The 25487-nt window shown below is 40.7% G+C and overlaps 1 protein-coding gene across 2 annotated transcripts in view; it reads left to right on the top strand.

Moving 5' to 3' along the window:
* Window positions 1-25487, top strand: part of gpc6a (glypican 6a) — a 126894-nt gene that overhangs the window by 5642 nt on the left and 95765 nt on the right. For both annotated transcript variants that reach the window (XM_035152305.2, XM_035152296.2), the window contains exon 2: window positions 25043-25201. In XM_035152305.2, coding sequence (XP_035008196.1) covers window positions 25043-25201 — 159 coding nt within the window. The remainder of the gene's footprint in view (window positions 1-25042; window positions 25202-25487) is intronic.

Genomic DNA, 25487 nt, shown 5'->3' with positions numbered 1-25487 from the left:
TCACCATGAGGAGATGCAATACGTGCTCAGCGGCACTCCCTGTTGTGCACGGCAAACTGTCATCATCCATACTCTCTGTCTGGGATTGAAATAACTTTTTGACTCTGACGCAGATAAGGTAATTGGCAGAGTTAGCAGACTTGGATGGAGGTCAACCATACTGCCCACTTCATTGGGTGCTACTATCTCTTTTTTGCTTAAGGACTCCTTTGTGCCTCAGCTTGAACAAAGGAAGTGGAGGCTAGTAAGAAAAGTCTGACTGGTACAGTAAGAGACCTCTTGGAAGACAGCCGGGATTCATGGCAAAGAGCATGTGGGTTGTGTAGAGTAGTTGCACTGAACCACATGCCTGTACGTGAGGTGAGTCAGAACAATGTCTACAAGTGGCTGTTAGACAGCTTCATTACAACAAACCAGGTTAAGCTTGTGAATCCTCCGCTTCCGTGTCTGCGTTGTCAATTTACCATCGCCTGCCTGGTGGGTTTATGCAGTCAGCCAACGATACCGTTTGCCTGCGAGGATCACCCCTGTGTGCATGTGTCAGACGTTAGTATAGTGTCACACACACACAATGCTGCTTGATTGTCAGCCCTTTGTTCATAAACACAACGGCTCCTGAGTGTTTCAGTCAGCCCTGCCACGGAGCTCTTGCTCTGAGGCTTTGCTGTTAATATCAACATCTACTAACACAGAGCAGTCGGGATCCTCATGGGTGGACCCGGCTCTTTGCTATGGCTTTGAAACAAAATCACTTGATGTGCTGCAGTTCCTATTTATGCAGTGCCTGAGACTTATATTGCCTTTCAAGCATAACAATTACCTTTGGGGTTCATCTGTAGCAACTTAACAGAACAGCTATTAGCTGTTATGCATTACATTATCCTTTTTCCTCATGTGAATTGCTGATGCCACGGCTCTCTCTGTTGATCACTGGGGTCTGTGCTTGGCTGTTTGCAGGTTGTGGGCTGTGTGCAGTTTCCCCACTTCCCTTAAACACAACCCAGATGTCACAGATCTTCACTGTTTGTACTTTAATGAATGTGAGCACCCTCGTGAACCCTCAGCTCACAGCACAATTATTGTTGTCAGCATTCAAGATTATTCAACATGTACATCTCTGTGGGTGTTAAACTGAACCGCACAACACAACACTTATTAACACCTAAATGTAGGATTCTCATGAGGCTGTCAAAGATGTGCTTCATCTGATTGGGATTTAATTTCTATAATATATAAGTGTGTGTGTGTGTGTGTGTGTGTGTGTGTGTGTGTGTTTCTGTACATTAGAAATTGGTGTATTCTTTTGTTACTTGCAAGAATGATTTTATTAAATAAATTGTTTAATTTATATATTTATATGCAAGTTTAACTTTATTTAATTAATTCGCCCTCCAGTTGCTTGATTTATTCACTCAGCATGATATAAAATTGTTCATAAAATTTGACCCCTTTTTGTTAAAATTACATGGAAATTCAATATGTAATTGGAAAACATAAAGTCAATGTTTGAGGCGTAATTTTTTGAGTGATGTCTGTTCGGGTTGTGCACAATGGCACAAAACTAAATCAACTGTTAAACTGCTCTACATTTGTGTTTTTCAATTTAGTTATCATGTTAGGCACCTTTGCCAAATCATTTTGAATGCGCTCACAGCCAGATGCCTAATTACTACATAATGCAATGGCATGAGACTTTGAGTGAAAGTTAGGGAATACCACTCGAAAAGGCCCAACCCAGGAAATATCCATATAAAAATTCTGTGGGGCATCTTTTCCAAAGCCCATTAAGATGCTCTGGGCACCACCAAATTGGAAATAAGTCTCTTGCCAGCCTGTATACATCTTCAGAGAGAAGAGTTAATGAGATGTGAGGGAGATTAGGGTGTGTGTATGTGTGTGTCTGTGTGTGTGTGTGTGTGTGTTTGCTGCAGTTTAGAGATACACAAAAAAGAAAGCCTCCCCCCAAAGTTATTTTGGGTCTTCCTTTTCTTTAAGCATTTCTATTGGGGTAGAAAATGACAAAAAGTGTTTTGCTTTTTCACGGATCTGGTGCGTGGAACATCCAAATCAATTTGATTGTCGATCTTCCAGCGGTAATTTTCAACCTTTTGTCAGATTTGGTCGATAAGGATGTCTGTCAGTTGTACTGACCTGAAGAATGTGTCAACCCTGGCAGGCGTTCATGCCTGAAATGCATAAGGTCGGCAGCTTCCTGGAAGCCTTCCTCAGCACCATGTATGGTGTTGTCTGGGAAGTGTGAAAAGCCCCGGGCCAGCGTAGGAGACTGCTATTGCACTTTTTCCAGTTTTCAATCAACTGAGGGACTAAACCAGTAATGGAAGGGGGATTAAGGATCTCTACCCTCTCAAGCCTCGAGAGGAACTAGAAAATAACGGCCAGAAGTTAAAGGGCGGATGTGATTATATGTCCAGGGATTAGTATGGAGAGTAATGTGAGATCATAGAAATATAAGCAGGAATATAAACAAACTCAGTCAAAGAGAGCATATCAGCACGGACAGCATCCTTGACTGACCATGTGTTGAAATCATAACTGTGAGGTGAGAGAGGCGCTCGGGGGATATGAGGAGGTAGTCGGGTAGGATGTAATCCATCTGAACATGAGGGATTATCGACCCAGGGTTCCCACGGGTCCTTGAAATCCTTAAAGGTTTGTAGATTCCCCCCCGAAAAAGCATTGAATGAGAAGAATAAATATAAATGGACTGTAAAAAATACAAATTGAAGTGAAGCAAAGGCGTCACTTTTTTACTTTATAAAAATGATCTTATGATACAGTTCCTGTGATCATATAACAAACAAGCAAATTAAAATACTGGACCAGCCTTTGATTAGGGGTGTTAGTCCAACCTGTTGCTGATCACAACCTCCTGTGTTGTCAATCCTGGAGTCTGTTTACAAAGGTGACAAACTCGCCATTTCTGCGATCATTGACTGAAGAATTAAACGCATATAAATTAGCATATTGACTGAACCTGCCTGGCCTGCCGACTAAACCCAAACTCTAAATCAAACATTGAAGTCCAAGCCGATTTACGGTTCAGGTTGCCCTCCTCGTGTTAGCTGACGGGATCCAGCCGTGGAGACGGGACGTTCAAAGGTCCATTTTCTCGCACAGTGAAAAACATTCATAACTGATAAGTGCAGCGCAGCACAACAGCGGCCCCGTGCAGTGGCGAGTTATTCAGATCATCGGGGGGGTGAAGTGAGGAATATCCACAAATCAGTTCTATTGTAAATTATTTCAATGCCTGCTGCTCAGAGTGTGTGAGCTGCTCGTCTCCCTCTGCTCTTGCATGCCAGAGACGTTCGTTCGAAATAGTTGGTCATCATGCATCGGTGGCATTTATTAGGTTTATAGTTTACCTCACCTGCCAATGTGTCAGAAGATGAATTACCTCCGCACTGTTATCAGTAAATATGTGTGACAGCAAATTTGTCATATTCAACTGGAAGAAATGGTTCAAGATAGAGTAGGGAATTAAAACATTCATTGATTTCAGACATTTTGATTAAAGTGATCCACTTGGGATTCATCTTTAAATTTAAACTAGCTGCTGGTGCAATGAGAATATCAACCACTAACAGTTTAATGACTGTGTTCATGTGTCTGGGCCTATTAAGACTCTGCAAAGTCCTTGAATTGGATGTGGTGTGGTTATTGTTGCAGGAGTTGCTACATGCTGTGCTCCATTGTTACTAGAAAAATGAAAAATGCCTTCAACTTTGCTTCTCTCCTTCACACACGAGTAAAAGAAAAACTGCCAAAGGACGTAACGAGTAATAATTACGTGTGCTATTCCTCCCCTGGGAAAATGCCCCCCCCCAGCAGATGAGGGTGATGCAAGAATGTTGTTGAGGGATGTCGGGGTCACATTGTCACATAACTGTTGACATCGGGGAATAGTGGGTGGGCCTTCACGATCACAGAGCTGCCTTCCTACTAAGGTCTATTTAAGGGAGACCCCTAGGATAAACCTGAAGCCATGTAAAACATACTGTTTACTACACAGGCAACACTAATCACTTCTCCCGTTTTCCCCCTCCAGCCAGGCGGGTGTGTTGTTGTTGGTGTTACCGGGATTCATTATGTATGTTAGAGAACCAGGGTGTTCTGTTGTGTTCATGGTGCTCCTATTTGCCCACAGTGCCTTCTTGCCTCTGGAGGGTAGTCTCTGAATAGAGGTCCCATGCTTGACACCAATGATAAGGCTGAGAGAGAAAGCCACACAGAGCGGGGGGGGGACCCACATGGGTATATCATATCGAAGTGTCAAGGATGCAAATACATATCACTCCGGGGACCTTTTATTTTTGTTTTTCAGACACAGACAAGCACACACGGCTGATGTGATTTGCTAAATAAGCTGCCCCTCAGAGACTTGGAAGTAAACAAGCATTAAGCACAGATAAACACGATGTGCCAGAATTGTCATGGAAACATCAAACGCTGTCAACGGATGCAGACGACGATGGCGAAAACCGACGTTACAGACTTGACGATGACACTGTTGTTGTGTTTTTGAGAAACATAGACAGCTCCTACCCCCGAAAGGCCCCGGTGATGGTTTCACTGTAGCGAAACCACAGGGGGCCTTTGACGTATCAAAATCAATAGTGCAGGTCCTCCAACATGCAGACATCTTTTAGAACAAACAAAACCACAGCCGTACACCAGTGTCTAACTTTAAGGCCTGTGAACATCATTCGAGACGCTAAATATAGTGATGCTTTTGTCACCGAACCAATGAAGCAGTTAGAGTCAAAAAAGCAAGGGCTGAAAAACGAGGCAAACTTTTATGTAAGGTCATGAAGGAGTGTCTTCAAAAAGTAGTGAAGAAAGAGGCTGGAGACACTGTAATTTTACTGCTGTCAACAAATCCCAAGACCAACTCTGTGTTTATCAGCATGTGTGTGGCTCTCAGACAGCAGAAGAATTCATTCCTATCGAAAACCTTTCAAAAACGAGACGTGGATATATTCTTTCATTTTAATAAGCCATTTCCCTTAAACAGCCAAAAATGTTTTAAGCAAACTTTACTCAGAAAGAAGGACGTGCTTTATTTGTTGGGGTCTGTCTTGTGTGGGGTGGATTTGGTGTCCAGCGGTCCAGTTCATATCTGTCCCACCCTGATGCCTTTTTAAAGCTCCTTGGACAATAACGGCGCAGAGTAATAAGGCTCAGGCTGCACAGACGCCATTTGTTGGGGCCATCAGTTCATTTTGTGTTTGGGTTATTTTCATGAGATTGCGCTATAAGTCATATGCACATGTTCGCCATTACATTTATAGGACAGCAGGAAAAATGGTTCGCTCAAATATTCTTTGGCTGTAAATTGTTTATCTAAATTGCGGGGACAGTAAGTAACAGTAGCTCGTGTCAGCAGAGTCCCGACTGCACGACTGCGCCTCTCAAGTGAAAAGATGATGATGGCTCACCTAGTAACAAGAGAATAGGAAATTGTGTTTTTGAAGAGGAGTAGTTACCAAGGACAGGAAATGCAAAGAAAGCGCGTTGTTCCCGTTGTAAATTAGGAAATTACACGAGCTCATGACCCAGTTTAGTGCGATCTCGTTTACGGCTTTGAGGTTGAAAGACTAATTGTAGATTGTTAGAATTTTTGTGTTAATGCAAAAATGGAGAGGGCTGATCTTAACCCCGGGTCACATTTCTGGGCTAAATTTCTAACATTAAATAATAGACTCTGCAGTGAAAGGCCTCTGGGAGTATAATGACACTCCTGTGTGTGTCAGAGGTCTACCCTATGCTCCTTCACCCCTCATTTCCTTTTTTTACTCCGGTATACACACACAGTGCTCCTTTCACTGATCTGTGAGAGCCAAAATTATACTGATGTTAATGGATGCTGTGATGGATGATTCCTGCAAAAGGCAGAGGAGCTTTTGCAGTTGAGTTATTAAAAAGTGCTAGAAATGCTTCTTTACCTACTGCTCAAAGTTCAGATTGCTTGAAAAAACATGTGTGCCAGTCTTTCTCTCTTCCTGCATAACTGGAGTAGGTATTATTTGATAAAATTGGCTGCTAATGAAGCTTGATCGAACGTGTGACTCGCAAAGTGCCGCGGAACGGCGTCGGGATTCATCTGGAACTAAAGAAGTGCAGCAGGGGTGAGCTCACAGTTCGTTTAAATCACCTATCCTTGTGGCTGATGAGAGCGTAGAGCAGCCTTGCAGTGAGAGATATCCAAGCTCAGTAGGCTCACACCACTGATTTGAATGGGGCCACATAGTGCATCTCCAGGGAGTCTTGCAATCATGACAAATGTGACAAGCTCTCATAACCTTAAAGTCAGGAGAGGACGGGTTTGAAGTCTCATTGCGCCGAGAATGTTGATGAGGCCTGATGGAGAATCTGCAGCCTCCCCAGTTTCACTTCCATTAACTCAAGGCCTGTTTGAAAGGAGGTGGAGGGATTATGGAAAGGCTGATTGAGATTTATGAGTCACGGGCCTAATGTCCAGTGTTTACATCTGTCGAACATTTCTTCATGTGTCGCATGAGGAACATCTGCCATTGTGACGCGTCTTGGCACATCCTTGTTCTTGTTGGCTCCTGGAGGGGGCTTGAATCTGAAAAGAAGCCAACCTCGTCTCCCGCTCCCAGAACCCCACTGTTTCCTGTCCCCTGTGCAAGCTGCCGGTAAATGAGTGGGCTGGTCATCTCACACCCCGGGGCTCTACCTCAGGCTCTCCAGACCACCAGCTGTTATGTTTAGGAATGGAGTCATGCACCAGTTAGGATGCTGGATCCAGAGCACCGGTGCAAGGCTTTAACCTCACCGCATGTCTCCTCCTACTCTCACCCGAAACATTGAATTGTTCAGTTTACGAATGCTTGCGGTTTAATCACCATCGAGAAATCAACTGATCAAAAACATATGCACGGATATAGTGACACAAATTTAATCTAAGGGCATTGGTTCTTCTGGTGTGGGTCTTTTCAGCTGCTGGACATTTGTATGATCGGAGCTTGTGATGCAGATATGACTTGAACCATCTGGACCCTGAAGAAAATTAACAAATCCCTTATTGATTGAGTGAGAAGTAAGAAGTTTACAAAAATATTAGGTTTAAACTGATAAAATCCTTAAATCATTTTACTTTTCCTGCTGTTATAACTGTTGATTGTGTAAAATAAAAACCTCCAGTAGTTGAATTTTTGATAATCAGGAAATGTTTTCGGGATATTTATCAGTAGCTTAATGCTAAATTCTAAATTTACTTGGGGAAATGTGTAATATTATTCAAAGTTGTACATGCTTTCAACTGTATGGCTCATAGTTAGTCTGGTAATATATGGGAGCTGGACGGGAGAAGGTGACAGCTTTGGTCAGAGTCCCAGTGTGAGGCCGTGGCTATTTCCTGGAAGCAGCAGAGTGTAGACCAGGTACATGCCGCACTTGAAAAAGCGTCTGTCAAATAACTTGCCAGCAGCAGTTCCTCAAATGGCAGGTGCTGCACAGTCATACATTTTAACTTTCTGTCAAGCGTATGTTTCTATACCTCATTTGCTTCATATTTAACTGGAGCCTTAATGGAGGAAAAGATTGTTATATCCATCATTAAATAATACTGGTAGAAGTAAAAAAAATTGAATTGATATTATAGTGATGTATTGAACTCTTGTATGAGATATGATCCAGCTGTGATATGAGTATGATGTCCTTTATCTTTATCGTTTTTAATACAAGGGTAAAAAGAGGCAAACAGAATCTGTAAACAGCAATTCCTATTATTCATAAACACCTTATGAGCCTCTGTGTAAGATCTCTTTCAAAGGGTGATTTGGAAAATCACATGCTATCATTTTCTAATCTCCATATACAATACTAGTGCGATTTTTGTTCGTGAAATCTGTCCCAGGCATCATCCATAACAGAGGCAAGACCCCATACAATATATTGTGGGTATGCTTTAATATACCTCATGCATGACTGAAGCCATAGTGGCCATAAGCTCCTCTCAAGTGCTCGACTGGTACAACATCTTACCTTTGACATTTACCAGGAGAGCCTGCAACCTGGGATTGTGCATATTGGTTTCAGATGCTGGGTGTGTAGTCGAGAAAGAGCAGAAGTGCTCATTAAAGCGTTAATGCATAAGAAAGAAGGTTAGAATTATACAAGGTGCAGAAGTGAGGCGTCAGGTGGGAAAAAGACTGTGGTTTATAAAAAGCTCAACATGAGTGCTCCGGCCTGTACATCGGAGGGAGCGAGTGCAGCAGGTCGTGTGCTGATCAGATTTCAAAGCATATTTGAGGATGCCTGACTACAATAGATGGAAAACTTGATATTCACTGTTTGGGATGATAAGGTAGAAATTGACTTTTTTTGGTAAATGCCGTATAAGTGCTTTCTGTAATAAATAATATAGATTTTGTCTGCGTTAAAAAGGCAGTGTTTGCATGAAATAAGAAAAAAAATATTATGGGTGACAGCAATGCTTCTGTGAACAGGGTCAGTTTGGGTTTTATTCTTAAATTTTAGAATTAAAATAATTGAATTAGATTTATTTAAGACTGGCCAGGACTTACAATCTGCACACACGTCTCAGACAGTATATAAAGATGGACGACGTATCTCCACTTCCTCCCTCTATCCAAAAATAAAGCTAAAATATTCCAGAATACAAATGCTGCTATCTTGCACAGTAGTGATCGGGGGATGGAGCCACGAATGCGAAATCCCGTCGATACACGTGCTGTCCCAATTACAAGTCAGTCTCAGTTGTCATTCATGATGTTTCACCATGTTTTCATTGCATCACATAACAAAGTGAAACCAAACTTACTGGAAGAATGGACATACATCACCGTGAAATATCTAAAATGACAGACAACCATCTTTAAGAAAAATGTACTTGACATGAAGTTTGACTTTTTTGTTTGGTTCTTGTCCCATCCACTAACATGAAGGAGGCAGGATATATTAGCTACACTGCAGCCAGCCAACAGGGGGCGATCAAGATGCTTTGCCTTCACTTCTGGGCAGCTATATATCATCTGTGTATACAGTGGTTTCCCATCTCTTCTGAATTCCCTCTAGTGTAATGGTGATTTTCATGCGCTATAGTCTACATAATTAATTGTTAAGTTAGAAAACACTGTATCTTTTAAAGGAAGCTTTAGCAACTGGAAAAAAAAATCTGTTCATTCATGCTGCATGTCAATAGTGTGCAGTTCCCATGATTGGAACGATAATCTCTTTTTACACATCTGTTGAGTCATGGTGTAAGTTCATGCCCATTTCCTACAATTTGAGATATTGCCTTTCCATATTTCCAGCTCAGTAATAGCTTCTCATTTATCCCGACTGGTTGTTGAGCACAGCACCTGGCTGGTGCAATTCTGTCATTGTGCGAAATGGAATGCCTCCAGCACTTATCATCTTTGTGAACATTTAGCCATAGATGTTTGGAGGAAAATAGAGAAGAAAGGTGCAAAAACAACTATTTCCTTTCCCCTTTTGGATTTCGAACACCAGCATTGTGTCCCCTCAGTCACAGTACTGCATCTAGTCACACAATAGAGATACCACTTTGATTAAAGACACACTGAGCAAAATGTAAATGTGATTAATATTTAAAACACTTGACACTTTAATTCCATTCTGTGTCTGCCGTGCTGGGAGTTTTTGATAAAAGCAAGAGGTGATAATTGCAAACATCACAGTCAGTATATCGTCCTATACATGTAAAGTGTGTTTATTAACACCTACACTTCTGTCATGTCTCAAGTGTGCAGGCTAAAAGTAGGGCAGACGTCATATCACTTTGACGAGTGCACCATCAAATTATGAACTTGAAGAAATGTCTGATTTGATTCGGCACGGTAAGCCTCACCTCGGTGCCTCGCACACACACACACACACACACACACACACACACGCACACACACACACACACACACACACACACACACACACACACACACACACACACACCAAGCTGTGAACCATATATTTATCTATCCATTAGTGTCACGCAGTTTTCCAACTCTGGAAGTTATTTGAAAGTTAGAAAATCTTTCTGCAGCCTCCGAGTGTGGCAACATATGGTCGAAGTGATGGTGGGAATTATCTGTGTCATCTTGTTTGGACATATTCAATTTGGGTCTCAAGCCCCAGTGGAAATAGTTGAAAGTGGGTGATTTGGGTGATGGAGAGTAGATCCAGATGGCAGAGCAGCAGTAAGATCAATCGAGCTTGATGCATTTTTCCCACTTCAACATGGAGACAGATGTGGTTTAACACAGTAATTGGGTTTACTTCTAGTTCCTGGATTTATCTTGACATGTAATAACACCTCAAACGGCTTTTGCAAACTCGCCTGTAAAAATTCTCAAGCGTTCATTATTTAATGTCTTGAGTCATCATAATAACCCATTATCATTAATCATGTCCTCAGGTTAAATAGCCGGCGTTGATTGTGGTTTCATTCAGGATATGACCAAGGTCCTTTTAGAACTGTTAATTATGTCAAGATTAAAGTGACGGACACCAGGTCTGCAGCTACCAATCATTTTCATTAGTAGTTAACAGCGTGATAATCAGTAAAGCCTTGATTATTTTTCTCGATTCTTAATGAAACAAAGTAGAGTGAAAAGTTCTTTATAATTTCCAAGGGCCCAAGGTAAAATCTTCAAACAGATTAGATACGACCAAAAAAGCTGTATGATCTCCACATTTGAGAACCTCCAAATATTTGGAGTAGATCATTGATCATCAAATAAGCTGGCAATCATTTTTTTGATTACCTCGAGTCATCTCTAAACCAGCACTGTTAAATATGCAATCACTTTCTATGTGAGGTGAAGTGAGGCGTCACTTTGTAATGAAGTTCTCAGCTATTTTTTTTTTCTAAGTACAATAGATTGCAAGAGGTGATTTAAGATATGATGTAGTTTATAACAAGCAGGGAGAAGTATCCAGAGAATCCTCTGACAGTTGGTAACCTACTTTTGCATTTTGAATACAACTATATAGAAGGTGTCCCATTACATTCAGAATGCCTTTGATTGTAAGGATCCTTCATTATGCTGATTTTAATAGTTGACCTTTAAACACAACCTACCATCTGATGACAGTAACTGCTGATTTGACCTCATTTAGCTCCGAAGTATTTTTTCATACGGAGTAGTCATACACTCTCCATCATTCAACAAGATTTAATTCAGTGTGAGTGAGAACGAGCTCCCGTTTGCCCTCTAATCTCGGTGGTGTCAGCTGAATAAAGGACCTTTAAATATGCCACAGCCCAAATAAATGTGTGAGGAGCATAAGCTGTGCCTGAGTCAATAGATCTCACAGATAGAGGGGTCGACCTTTCAGGGGGAGAGGAGGCTCAGCCTTTTAGCTCGTCCCGTCCTCTGTGCTGATCCTGAGTCTAAAGAGAGAGAAACCTGCTCCGTCAGGGACTGTCTTGTATTCTGGGCTTCATCCCGTAATTTGCTGTAATGTTTTTTTGTAATGGTTTCAAATGACCTTATCTCACGGAAAGTGCTGCTCTTCAATACACAACTCCATTAAAATCCACACAACCTCTAAACACATACACACATACAAAACACAAAACATATTTCTTCCTCCCCTATATATATATTTATTTATTATTTAAAGGTTTACAAAAATTCAAGGTATTCACATGTAATTTGTGGTGCAATATATTTATTAAAGTAACTAATTTACAATGTACTGATCAAATCAAAACTTTTCAGTCATACTAATTATAATGATCCAGAAGTTTGTTTATAGCAGTTTGCCTCCACCTGTGTAAATCTGTTGAGTGAAAGACGTGATGGATTTTGAACAGAACCAGGGCTTAAAACTGAGAAACTAAGTTTAAAATCGATTGAATTGTGGATTTCATTGGAGACCCGGCTCCAGTAAACTCAGCTGTTGAATTGAAATATCAAGAGCCCAGACCTGTTCCTTCAGGCCTCTACCCTCATTCGAAGGTCTCTGTGCACACTGGTGCTCTGTGGCGGCCAGACTATATGAGCAGAGAGGAGGCAATATTCGAGAGGCAGCTCTCAGTGAGACTGGGGCTGAAATCTGCTGGTAGATCAGTGATAATAAATGTGATTCATTCAAGATGGTGCTTCCCTGTTATTGAGCTTGGCTCTCTGATGTGGTGAAACCCCCACCAACAGGCAGCGGTCGCAGAAATCCTGGGGCCAGATAAAAACAAATCTGGATTTCAATGCAAATGTAGGTTACTTACATAATATCTACACTCCACTAACGTCTTTTAAGCTCATTTTAGTAAACTGTTTTCAGAGGAACGAACTTGGCTGAGAGATGCTGCCCCATTCTGCAGAAATTCATTTAATTTCCTGCATCACTACACCTTTTTATGAATTTTCAGCATGGCTGAATAATACATTTTTCTCTCTTGACTTCATGATCTGTTGGCTTGTTTGGCATGAAGCTCTGGCGAGAATGTCCTCACTTTATAAATGCTGGCAACAGTGGTCAAGGGATGTACCAGATGGCACGGCCCATATGCAGTCTGCCCTTTGGCCAGGTAGACTAATGAATCCTTTTGGGAGTTAATCACAGTGTTTGGCATCAGACCCTCAATGGGCATAGAACCCACTCTTTTCCCAGCGCCTCAAATATTTAGCTTTCACATTTCCCTGCTAAAAACAGTCCCCTCAAACCATTGATATGACACGGCCAATATCTTTGTTTTTGTTGTACACTGAAGATATTTGGACTAAAAGATCAAAACAGGAATAAGAATATAAAACAAGAGTTGAAAAATGTAGCTTTTATTCCCTCATATTAACATCTTGATGTGTAAAATAAAGAAAGAGGACATAATACCTTTTTTAATCAGATGGTCGGATTTCGGCGAAAAAAAAAGTGAAGGAACAAATGGTCTTAATTAGTCGAATGACCTTTTGCATCTGCTGCATTCTTTAATTGTGTAATCTTTCCAGCCTCTTACTGCCAGCCTCTTTCATTTCAGGCAGTTTCTCCCTCCAGTCTCTTCTTCAGGGCGTGAAAAGCTGCTCTACCGGGTTAAGGTCCAGTGATTGACTTGGCCGTTCTAAAACCTTGCACCCCCCCACCCCCCTGATGAAGTCCTTTGTTGTATTGGAATAGTGTTTTGGGTCTTTGTCTTGCTGCATGATGAATTTCCTCCAGATTAGATTGGATGCATTTCTCTCTAAATCGGCAGACAAGATGGTTCTGTAGACCTCAGAGATCGTTCTCCTGCTGCCATCACGACTGACATCGTCAATAAACGATTAGCGAGCTCGTTCCGGGACCAGCTCTCCAAGCACATGCCATGACACCACCTCCTCCGTAGTAGTTCACAGATGAGCTTTTACATTGTAGAACATGAGCAGATCTTTTCCATTTCCATCACTTTGGTAGAGGTTGATCTTGGTCTCATCAGTCCATAAAACTTTGTACCAGAACTTTTTTCAGCTTCACCTGTAGTCTTCCACCATGATTCTTAAAGCATGTTGTGATATGACCTCTATATCTCTACTCTTAAAGCTTCCTTGAGTTTTCTGGGATTTTCTTGCTGTTGTTATCCTTGGCGGACCTGTTCGAGGTCTCCTACTCAGTCTGACAGCCATTTTATTTTTCTTTATTTTTTAGGACCCTTCAAACTCTTGTACTCTCTATTCTCAATGTTTCTGCAATGTCTTTGTTCAATTGTCTTTCCTCTCACCCCCTGAGCCACATTTGCCGGGGGGGATGTCCGTCTGTACGTGTGTCCGTCTGGAATCATTTTATTTCCAGAACTTGAAAGGTATTTGGAGTTTTTTTTCATGAAACTTCACAATAATGTTAATCAGGTTGAGAAGTGGTGTCTCCGATAGGATCCTTTTAACGAATAAATTCAGTCTTCACAGGTGAAACCAGAGGCTAAAACGAATCAATCTAAGCATTTTATCAGTCAATCTAAAAGGCAGCTTCTAGGCAACAGTTAACACCTGATAGTTACATGCTCCAATAATTTTTCTCACTTGAAAAACTGGGGTTGGTTCAAACAAAAGGTGCAATGTCGAGTAAGTAGAAAGTAAAAAGAAAAAAGTCTTTCCCTCTCTAGTTTTTTAAATCACCCAAGTAGAGAATTATAAATCATATTTCTGCTTGATGGACCCTTTTGACTCAATTCTTGATATAAGCCCCAGTCCTGCTATTGGACTTTCTAAGATATATAGAATTCTGTTTCCTTAAATCTCAAGCTGCGAATCTTGTTCGTTCACAATCCTTTGGTTGTTGAATGTGTTGAGCTCTCAAGCACCAAAGCCATTACTGTAGCGGTAAAATGAAGCTGAACTGATTTATACTGACAGTGGAGGCAGAGACGTTTAGGGACACATACTTTAATCTCCCACATAACATTAATGTACCACTTCTCTCCAACACCCGTAGTTTGGATGTTACAGTGTTGATGTAGCTCAGTAAACACATCAGGAAATACTCACTGAGTTATACTTGTGGAATTATTATTAAAACTACATAGTTTAATGGACTATAATCAGAAGAAAGGTGCCATTTGATGAAAAGCTGACACACAATATACTGTAGTAAGTGAATTTCCATCCAAGAAATTTGACTGTGACCAAAGATATTTGTGTTGTGTGCCTCACCATCAGCTGTGTGTAGGTCAATCACTCAGTTTATAATGGTTGGTCCTTTGTCACTATGCCACTCAGAGTTCTGTTTTGATTGAATTTCATTGACATCCATGATAATTTAATGGAGATTCATGAAAGGATATAAATCACTTTCACAAAAATACGTTATATTTATCTCCAAAGTATCGGTTTAGTTTAGGTTTCAGGTTCTTAGTTTAAATGTTGTACAATACAACCTTTAGTTCATGAAATTTCCTAACTAAGCTTCCAACATACACCCAGTTCAGAGGATGTCTTCGGCAGTTCTCTTGCCAACAGCAATAAAAAAGAGAAATTGATTATTGGGCTTCTGCACTTTAACGAGGGCCTGCATTTCATTAACATTACCTTCATTGATTAATGTTAGTTATTGTTTGTTTAGTTCAGGAAAAACATATAAATATATTTAAAGCATAAACCAGAATTGAAATGACCCAGTGCTATATTTTGGCCACTTTTCAAAGAACAGTGTGACAATGAGGAAGTGTGGTGAGGAAGATGGGTTTACACCCTTTATGTTTTGTTTTGATTACTGCATACATCTTCACATAACTCTATCCAGCATGTTGAAATGAAAGCCTCAGGACCTCCTACCCCTCCGCTTTGAAGCCCTGTACACAGCGTTGCCTTTGAAGCCTTATCATGAGTCGGCAAAGTGACTGAGACCAATCCGAGTTAGATTCAGCATTCTGTGACTGTTGAGGTCCCTCACCTCGAAGAACAACAACAACCGAATATGTTGCTGCTGGCGGCCGAGTAGCAGAATGGCTGTTGGGTGAACACCGGTTAGAGTCGTATGTCCATGTGTGCAACTGTCTACCATCATCTTTAAGATTCAAACGTGTAAAACCATATTTCTACATGTTGCTTCTGCTTTCTTTCTCTCAATAACAGAGGAAGCAAAGCATTTCCGTTTTTTGGCCCGAGTTTGGTAAACATGTCAGCCATTCAGACATCCCGACCCCTGCTACTTCACAATGCATAATAATGAATGAGGTTTTTCTTTCGCCGAACATCGCCCCTCAGTAAAGTAATGCATTTTAGAGACGTCTGCCTCAAGTACTTTTCTGAACTTTAAATCATGGAATCACTGCTTTTATTTGAATTCTCTTGAGTTGCACTATGAAAAGAAAAATATCACAGTCTGTCTTATTGTACGTGCACAATACTTGAAACCTAATATGAGAATCATAAATGTTGAGATAATTTATCTAATGCTGTAACCCAACAGACAATAATATTTAGTTTTATGCATATAGATGTCACATTTCACAGAGGTAGGATAGTCTCAACTTCACAATATTTAGTATTTAGTAACTTGAACCAAAGAGTGTTTAATATAGTTTTAGAAGACAATAACCAGAAGTTATTATATCACTACAACACTCCTGTTTTCTGCCTTAGCTTTTTCAAACCAAACAAACTTTCTTATGTGTGTGTGCATTGCGATAACACACACATTGTGCCTGGGGTGATAAGCAGGAGCATTTCTTGGACTTGATATGGTTTGGGGCCAAGCCCAGAGCATCTGCATTGATATTTGTTGAGAATTGGTAGAAATTATTAAATTTGCTCAAACCTGTGGCAGCAGTGTTTAATTGCTACTTTAATATTTTATTCTGTTCAAACACAGTTATTTGACTTCTTTAATTTTTGTTTGCCACAAGTCAAATAAATCAACAGCGAAAATTACTAATGCAAAATGATGCAGAAGTTACTATTAGCCAGCTTGCTTATTATCATGTACAACACTATTACCTTCTGCTAATTAGATTGTTGACATGTTTTAGTAACGTTAGCTAAGTTTGACCGTGTAAAAAGATCAGAATTCTCCAACATTCAGCGTGTGTGAAGATGGATGACATGACAGCTCCCCGAAAACCCAAACAACACTTTCCATTATATTTTCTCAAAGATGATTATTTATCATTTTAGGTACTTCTCATCTCACTGATGTATGTGGAAGTGCTCATTTTTAATGTGCCGTGAAACATCATGATTGACAGCTGAGACTGACTTGTGATTGGTGAAGCATGTGTATCGGCAATCCATACTACGTCTCCATCCCCTGATCACTATGGCTACGTCTTCAGCGCATGATGGCAGTGTTCCTATCTGGGATATTTTGGGATCGTCAAATATTGCAGTAGTTAGGGCAGCATTTGTTCTCAAATCCATGGGCACTGCCATTAGTGGGACCTTTGTTAATGCCTTGCCTGTTGTGCACTGATTGCACACTGCTCCATTAGCATGTGCATCATCCATGTCAAAAGAAGCCTGCTGAGGACTGACTGCAATTTTATACAAGAGGATGTAACCCAGCCCTGCTCACTCCCTCAGTGCCTTTACATCCACATTCGGGGGGGGCAGGAAGGACTGTGGGTGGCCCTGAAATGAATTATTTTACATGATGTGAGGATTATAGATTTTTTTCTGTGTCGGAAACATTCTGAACTAGTCAGAAAAACATTCCTGGCCGAAGACCTGCAAGGCCAATGTGATGAGGCAATTTTTAACCCGAAATGGTCCCTGACTGCAGTTATGGTGCATGAAGCCCTGAGGCTCCACAAGTGCAGAGCTTTTGTTAAAGTTGAGGTTATATATGGTTTGGGTTAAAGCCATTGTTGTAGAGTTTGGAAAAACACATTTTTACCTATTTGTCTTAACATATTAAAATTACTTTGGTACCACACCAATTAAAACGTCAGCAAAACTTACAAAAATTAAGTTTGACAAAAAACAGTGTTCTGATGGTAGCAGCAATGATATTTTTGAAGGAGCTACTTGTTTCTGTGTAGCGTTCTCCAATGGAGGAAAAGGGTTTTTTCTTCACAGTATTCTACTGTGAAGAAAAAATCAATTTGCTCTGAGAAATGGTTTCCCTGTCTTGCTCATTAAGAATCAGGAAAGCGAAAGGAAATACAGTTGGGAAAAACTAAAGGCAGAAAGTAGCAGTAACAATCCTCCACTTTAGGGCACCTGAGGATCTTCTAAACTGTAAATCTGTTGCATATCATCAAGGCATCTGCTTCAATTGTTGAGCTTTAACATCACATCGCTGCCTAACAAACTTTAGCCTCTGCTGCCAATTTTAATGAGCCACTATTAGAAAGGACGGACTAGAAAGGCACCAACCTTTATGTCTGCCTGTTAGATGTGATTGCAGCGTATGCCTCAAACCCACGTTCTGTTCATACTTCTTAAACATCAAGGGGGTATGAAGCCAAAGGGAACTGAGGCCAAATGCAAGGCATCCGTGGAGTACAGCATAGCGTAGCATGTTAGTTCTTCTTTAATCTCTGCATGATCATATCTTCCGGGTTCATCCACCTCCTCCATGTGACCTACATATTCCTGACTCAGAAAACTGGAAGGACCAGAACGTCTGAATGGTCAAACATGCGTATCGCACATTCAAATCTCAAAGTAACATTTATAATGGATCTGGGGAAGTTTGAGTTCTGTGAAAGGAGCTGTGTGTGGTTGATTGCATGTGTCAAACAGCCATTGTCTCACCAAATTTTCTCCAGCCGTTTATCAGCGTCGACCCGGCGCATGTGAGCATTCTCTGCAACCGTAGTCAGCAATTTCACCTAATTACAATGCTACGCTTCAATCGCGTTTTCGCGGCTCGCGGAGATAGCGGAGACACATCTGCGCATCAAAGAAGCCGAACAAAACAACTAATGTGCGATTGCATTTGTGAGCCGAACAATATTTCTTATGCCTCTCTTCCTTTTGATTGGGAAACATTTGAGCTGGTGCCAAAACATTCAACTGCAAAATCCTCCAAAGAAGATTAGCATTTGTCCTTAATTATCGCTCCTTCTGTAATTACATACATTTAAATCTCTGATCAGCATGTTCCGAGCGATGTGCGGCAGCGCCTTCTAACATCTGCGCTCGAGGCAGCTGCGAGGACGGTGGAGAACGTTAACAAGCTGGACTGGGTCAAACATATGAGTGAAGGCCTCTATCTGCCTCTTTTATAAACAGTGATTACATAACTATTTGCTCACAAGTCAGAGACGACCCTCTGAGTAAATAATATATTATGTATGTGTGTTTGCTCGTCTCTCTTTGCTGATCCGTGAATTTGTGATCAGGTTAAGATGTAATGAATCATGAATGTGGGTGGATGTGTCAGATCCAAAGCTTAAGATGCAGCCGTGTTGTTTTACATCCTAATGGAGGCAAGCTCCTCTCTGTATGAATAACCTGATCAAGCACGTGTGCTCACGCTACTAAAATGGTGACTTTGATGCAATCACTGCCTCAACATCTTCTGCAGGAGACCCAGTTCTCATTATAACTTTTGAATTATCCCTTTTGAATAGGTCTTTTTTCTGCAATTAATTAGTCAATTCATATCATTAGTGATTTAATTATTGTAATTAATTGGATGAAGGTTATGGTGTTTTTAAAGCCTTGACAGGATAGGCAATGATCAGAAGCCCCTTTATTCGAGTTTATGTGATTTCTGTGATACTTAACATTACATTGACAATTCGGGGGTATCGCCATGATGTAATTATGTTGTTTATCACATTTGCTGACCCGTGTCTGTCGGGGAGATGTTTTGCCAAGTTGGACGTGTTTTCGCCAAGTTGGACGTGTTCTCGTGTCCTATACAGTGTTTCTCATTAATTATCTAGACTGTGGCTGCCCGCCATATTCCAGTTGTTACAGCCACAGTTTCATAATGGACCAAAATATTTTGTACACTTCTATTAATAATATAAGAGATCTGCTGCATGCTTACACACGCTGTCAAAGTAGTGTGTGCTTACGCCATCGTTTTTACCATGCACGCACACAGTCACGCCTCCATTTTAGCCGCTCTCACACAAGAACACGATTTGAACTCTTTAGTCTGTGTACCTGTCACATTACAAATCTTTTGCTCATGAGAATGACCTTCGTGCTTGTGTGCAACAATGCCACAGAACCGATAAGCTCTGTGATTTCTTTGAACCTGCCCTGACTGTCGACTATGTAAAAGAAAAAGCCATATTTCACATTTTGCGTCTGAATTGTGACCTGTGGACTCTCACAGGAGTATATACAGCATGTATGGTGCAGCTTGCAAATGAGGAAAGGGGGTGCTAGTAGCCCACTGTTTTTCTTAAAGTACAGGTACAAACAAAATGGAGTATAGTACAGCAAGGTATCTTGGCATGCAACTCTTTACGTTTATCCTCTTTAGTACATCAGCTCCTCTGTCACCCCAGGCTTACATTCAGAACGTGTCTCTCTGCTCCTCGCTCAGCAGGATCAAACTTCACACTGTCTTCACCCTCTACCTCTGTTGTTTTGTCAAATATACAGGGCTGACAGACAGAACAGATTACCAAAACAAGAATAACTCAAAAGTGTAGCTCCACTTTTGGGTTTTAATAAATGTGCAAAAGTTTCATCAGCAGTGAAAGATTAGGTTGCGGTGCTGATTTGGCAAGCCGCTTTAACAGATGCCATGGACGTGTTCTGGGACCGTTACCAACTTCCCACTTGCCTCTCTTCACCTGCAGCCATCGATAATGTTGGAGACAAAAACACTGCTCTGTTTTTTTATTCATTTTTCCTTCTTCAGCAGCGATTCACCTGCTAACAACTCCTAACAAAGCCCCTGGTCATGGGTGCAGTAACAGCACGGCTTTATTAATTAACACAGATTTGCTCATTTGGAGTTGACTGATTCCTAATTGAATCATTTTGAATAAACATAATGGTCTTATTACATTATAGTTACTATGCGAGGAAGGGCATGTTACTGTAAATCCATCACATATCTATTTTAATCCTGAATAAACTATAAAAGCAGCGATTAAATGGATCTGTACAACATCACGTATCCAACTGCTCAGAGAAAGGTGTGAATTGAGTCCTGTTGTCTCTGGTGTTCTACTGCGTCCACCCCCATGTCTCCATTTGTGTTGGCACCGCTGGTATTGAGTCTTACACGTTGAAATCAGCTTGAGAGAGTCTGAGCACAACTGTGATCTCGCAAGCGTGCACTCTATTGACAGCTTGGTTTCAAATTCCATCTTGGGTGCAAGGCAACCAAGTGGAACAGAACAGATATGGTCTGGTAAGCTCAAGTCCCATCTAGATTTGGTGACGATTAGTCCCCAAGTTCACTATAAGGATGCATTTACGTCTGCTTTGTTCTTTTGAATCTCAGCTTCTAATAAACACAGCAGGAAAAGGTGCAGGAAAGTTTTTGGGAGAAATGTTTTGTTTCACTTTGCCTTTACTACCATTAATATTCTGCCGTACAGCTCGGTATCTGAATCATGGAGAGCAGTGTGGAAAGAGAGATGTGTGAAAAGGAAAGAAGGAGAAAGAAACTCAATGTCACAACATCATAAACATGCAGCTCACACAGTCGCCTGCTGCTTGCAAAGTCCTTTTTTATGTCGGTGTATGTAACAGCAGTGTCAGTGTTTTCAAAATGGTGAAAGTAGCTGGAAATGTCAAATTATGTTTCTATACGAAAACAAGGCTGACAGATAAATGGAGCGGTGCACGGTCTGCGGAAGCTAAAAGCACCAGACTTTTCCTTTCAGCTGTCACTCACACTTAAGGACAGTTCTTTTGTTTATTGATTTTGTTTATGCCAACATTTAGTGACCAGCAGAAGTATTTCACCCGCAAGTTCAGTCAATTTATTGCATCAACAGGAAACTCAAACTCAATCTGACGTCCTCCGGAGTTGCAGGACTCTCTAATGCAGCGAGAAAGTGTCATTTTTCTTAAGTTATCTGTCATAATGTCAATAAACCATTTACCTCTTGTGCCACAGTCTTACTTGCAATATGAAATCCTGGGGAAATGAGGTGTTTTCATGCACGCCTGAAAAGAACTAACCTCAAGTCACCCTTAATAATCAATGTAAACATCCTCCTGTGATGGATAATGATGCCGTGTTTCAGTGGATGGGAGCTCACACGTAAGCAAAACTGATACAACACAAACAGCGACTGGAACATTTGCCGTAATAAACAAATGAACAGGAGAGACTCCTGTAAAAAGAAACCTGAAATTTAATTATGAAGAAATAAGCTAATGAAACTGTATCAGCATGCTGCACTCGCCCTCAGACCCTGCACAATATTATTCTCTCTGCTGGACCGTGTTTGGTTTTCACACAGTGTTGCATTTCTGCACGCACCAGAAATAATGTGCGACAGTTGAGGAATGCCGCTGCGTTGCTCGGAGAATACAACGTTGTTGTTAAATGGAGAAACAAAGGAGCCTCAAAGAATCACTAAACAGAAAGCAGATGCTGAATTTCAGCCTATTTTGTTGTGGGAGAGAGTTGGGTCTCTGTGGCCAGGAGGCTTGTGCCTTCCTCTGGAGACAATGGGCTTATGTTGAACTGTTGATGGTGCACCTCATTACTGTAGCTCGGTGCCTCTCCAAGGACTGATTAAGGATTAAGCACATTTGAGAGTGCCAGCACGTACATACTGCATCCTCTTTGTTTCATTACCCATGCGCTGCTCCTTCATCTATAGCTTTACTGTATACCATATGCATGCACAATACCAGTTCCTGCACTTTCTCAGCTGGAGCCATCAAACACAAAAGAGAAAAAGGCCCACAGTCTGAGTCCGTTGTGTTCTTTTTCTTCCATTGTTACTGCGGCAGTCATTTCATCTTCCCCTTTCTTAAATGTTAATAGGTAGAGCTGAGAAAAAGAAAAGAAAGAAAGTCAAATCTTTCATGCAACTGCTGGCCAGACTTTAAAATGTCTGATAATGGTGTTGATGCCCTCAGATAGAGACAGGCGATGAGACATAAAACAGCAAAAGCGTGGCACCTTTAAAAGTTGCTATATTTGTATGTATCAGTAATGTGTTGCAGACTGGTAGTTATTTCTTGAATATTTTTTTATAACTGCTGCCTTTTCGGGGCCACAACGCTGTCGGCTCCTCAGGTGTTGCCGCGCAGGAAGACAAACACTTGTGTGCGGTGCACTTCCAATGTTTTTACAGCAGTCTCAGTGTTTGTTTGTTTGTTTTTGTTTATGGATTTCATTTTTCCACTGACTGGAAATCCATGATAAAGTCCTCAAGTCCTCCTCGTAAGCTCCTGCTGCCGAGCTCGTATACAGTTTTACAATGAAGTGCTTTTCATCAGGGATAACAACGAAAGGCGTTCTGTAATGGAAAGTAATTTCAAATCATCACAGGAAGGAAAACATGTCATATTAGTTTGTCAATGGGTGTATGTTGGCAACAGATTTTTTCTGCCTTTGATTCATTTTGTAAGCTTATTTACTTTATTTTTCTCTTGTATCTCTGAAAGGTGTTAATAGCCATGTGATTGTGCAATTTCTGATGTATATTTAGTTATATAGCAGGTACTTTATGAGCTTTAAATGTCCCATTGTTGGTCAATTCAGTCACAGTTTGATTAAACAATTAATCACTGAATGTCATCAACAAAACCAAACAATAAGCCAGACTGACTGCCGGGTTCAAATGTTGCTTTGTTGTGATTTAAATCTGACATTTGATATATTGGTGCATGTATTATTTGTATTATTATTGTTCTAGCCATCAAACAAAATTTGAAAAAAAATACAAGATCCTTCAAAAACAGAATGGATTTCATTTATTTCTCAAATACCCAAAATTATAAAAAATTATATCAAGATAAACAATTATCCATTTGTGGATACAAAAATGTCATCACCATAATTTGTCACATTTTTATTTCTATTAAGTTTAAAGACGAACAGCAAAACATTAAACAAATCTGAGCTGGATCAACTGTTATCGCTGTGCTGACACAATGCAAAAGCATCCTCTCAGTATATATTGAACTTTAGTTATATTGCTATTGATGCTGTTGAATTATTGATATTGTTTTATCACCCAGGCCTGTAAGTCATCGCTCAAATCGGTTTCTCTGTTAGATTTGAATATCTGCGTAGACTTGGTCACTCGTGGATTTGTCCACTCTCGTCCTGAAGCTGTCCCGGTGTTTGGACGGAGTTCTCTCAACCAAAGTTCTCTCACGGTTTGCTGCAGGAATCTATATCTGGCTCAAATCAGTGCTCCCTCTAATCTCACGTGTCTCAGCTGCGGTACACCTGCCTGCCGATGCTGCCATCATGCTCCGAGATAGAGGCTGTATTAAATGCATGATGGGTAAAGCCTGGTTTCTGTCAGATAGTGCTGTGCTTTGTGCGTGTAGAGGTACATTTTATTTTATTTAATCTGAACTTTTTTCCCTCATTCCTTTTGATAATTCGCACCTGGTTTACACTATTTACACACACACAGAATAATCCACAGATGTGAGACCGACAACTCCCCCAGTAAAACAACTATAATTTCATAAATTATGATCATTTCAAATAAGTGGTATGGTACTCTATAGCTAACTCCTATAATTTGACAAATTATTTTCCTACCTTTCCCAGATCCATGTATAACAGAGCTTGTTCTTATAGTCTCGCAGATGTTATTGTCCTCAACCACTCAACTTATAAGGCAAAGGCAGGTTTATTTCTTTATATCACATTCAAACAGCAAGTTGACTCAAAGTATAAGACAATATAAAAAAGAAATGAAAAAATCTACAGTACCGATCCTTTAGATCGACATTATAAAAGAGTTGGATTGAAGCATTAAATAAATATATATACGAGTAAAAGTTAAAGAGCAGTGTTCTATAGAAGACTCTTACGAAGGGATTTTGAAACACTCAACTCACCTTGGATGGATAGTGCTTCAAAACACAAACATGTATTCACCTGAAACATCTCTCACATTTCTTTACACTTTAATCTTTGAATAGAGGCTTCAACGCCACTTCGTTCATAAAGAGTCAAAGAGTCCAAGGCTCCGTGAATTGTTATTATCACAGTAAGACACTTCATCATTATTTAGTTGCTGATATTTCTGATGTGTAAAGCCAAGCTGCTGGAGTTTAAACATCTTAACTTCACAGAGGTTCTCAAACTCACATCCCATTAAAAATAATTGCACATGACACACTATAGATTATAAACTGCCTTTCATGTTATGAATGTGACAATGTACAGTGGCCTAGTTGCTGTTGTTGCAGTGCTTTGGAGTGTGGTATAAAAAAAAAATTCAGCATCAGGTGTTTGTGCTGCCGTATCAAAGTGTCTCTCGGTCTCACACGATAGCAGACTTCTGACAAATATTACCCTCCTGCATTTGGTACGGTCTGTCCCTCTTTGATAACTTCTGTGATGAAGAGTCCCCACAATCACAGGAGGGAGGTTTTGATCAAAGACTTGGCTAAGCCTTTTGGAAAAAAATATAAAAACTGAATCCTGTGGCAGTGATGTGTGTAAAACTCTACGTCTCTGTCTCCCTCAGGTGAGCACCTGCGTGTCTGTCCTCAGGGATACACCTGCTGCACGTCCGAGATGGAGGACAAACTCAACCAGCAGAGCAAACAGGAGTTCGAGAACTTGGTGGACGAGAGCAGCCACAAAATGAGGACGACGTTTGTCTCCAGGCATAAAAAGTTTGACGGTAAGCTACAGTAAAGTATCTATTGTTGATGGGTTTGTTTTATCGTTTTGTGATTTATATAAACTGGTATCCCAGACACCTCCGCAGAGTGAATGTACTTGAGACAAGCAGCAGGGTACTGATGCCGTGATTAAGGATTACTATCACTGTCATTATTAATATATGGCTAGATTGGTTTTGCTGTGTCTTGGTGGGGTTTCTCCGAGTATTCAAGCTTCCTCCCACAGTCCAAAGATTTGGGATTAGGTTTATTGGAGACTCAAATTTGTGGGAATGTGTGTTACGG

The sequence above is a fragment of the Hippoglossus stenolepis genome, chromosome 1 (assembly GCF_022539355.2).
Source record: "Hippoglossus stenolepis isolate QCI-W04-F060 chromosome 1, HSTE1.2, whole genome shotgun sequence".
NCBI classification, from domain to species: domain Eukaryota; kingdom Metazoa; phylum Chordata; class Actinopteri; order Pleuronectiformes; family Pleuronectidae; genus Hippoglossus; species Hippoglossus stenolepis.
Note: the sequence above shows the minus strand (reverse complement) of the source record. Positions and strands in the feature narration are given on the sequence as shown.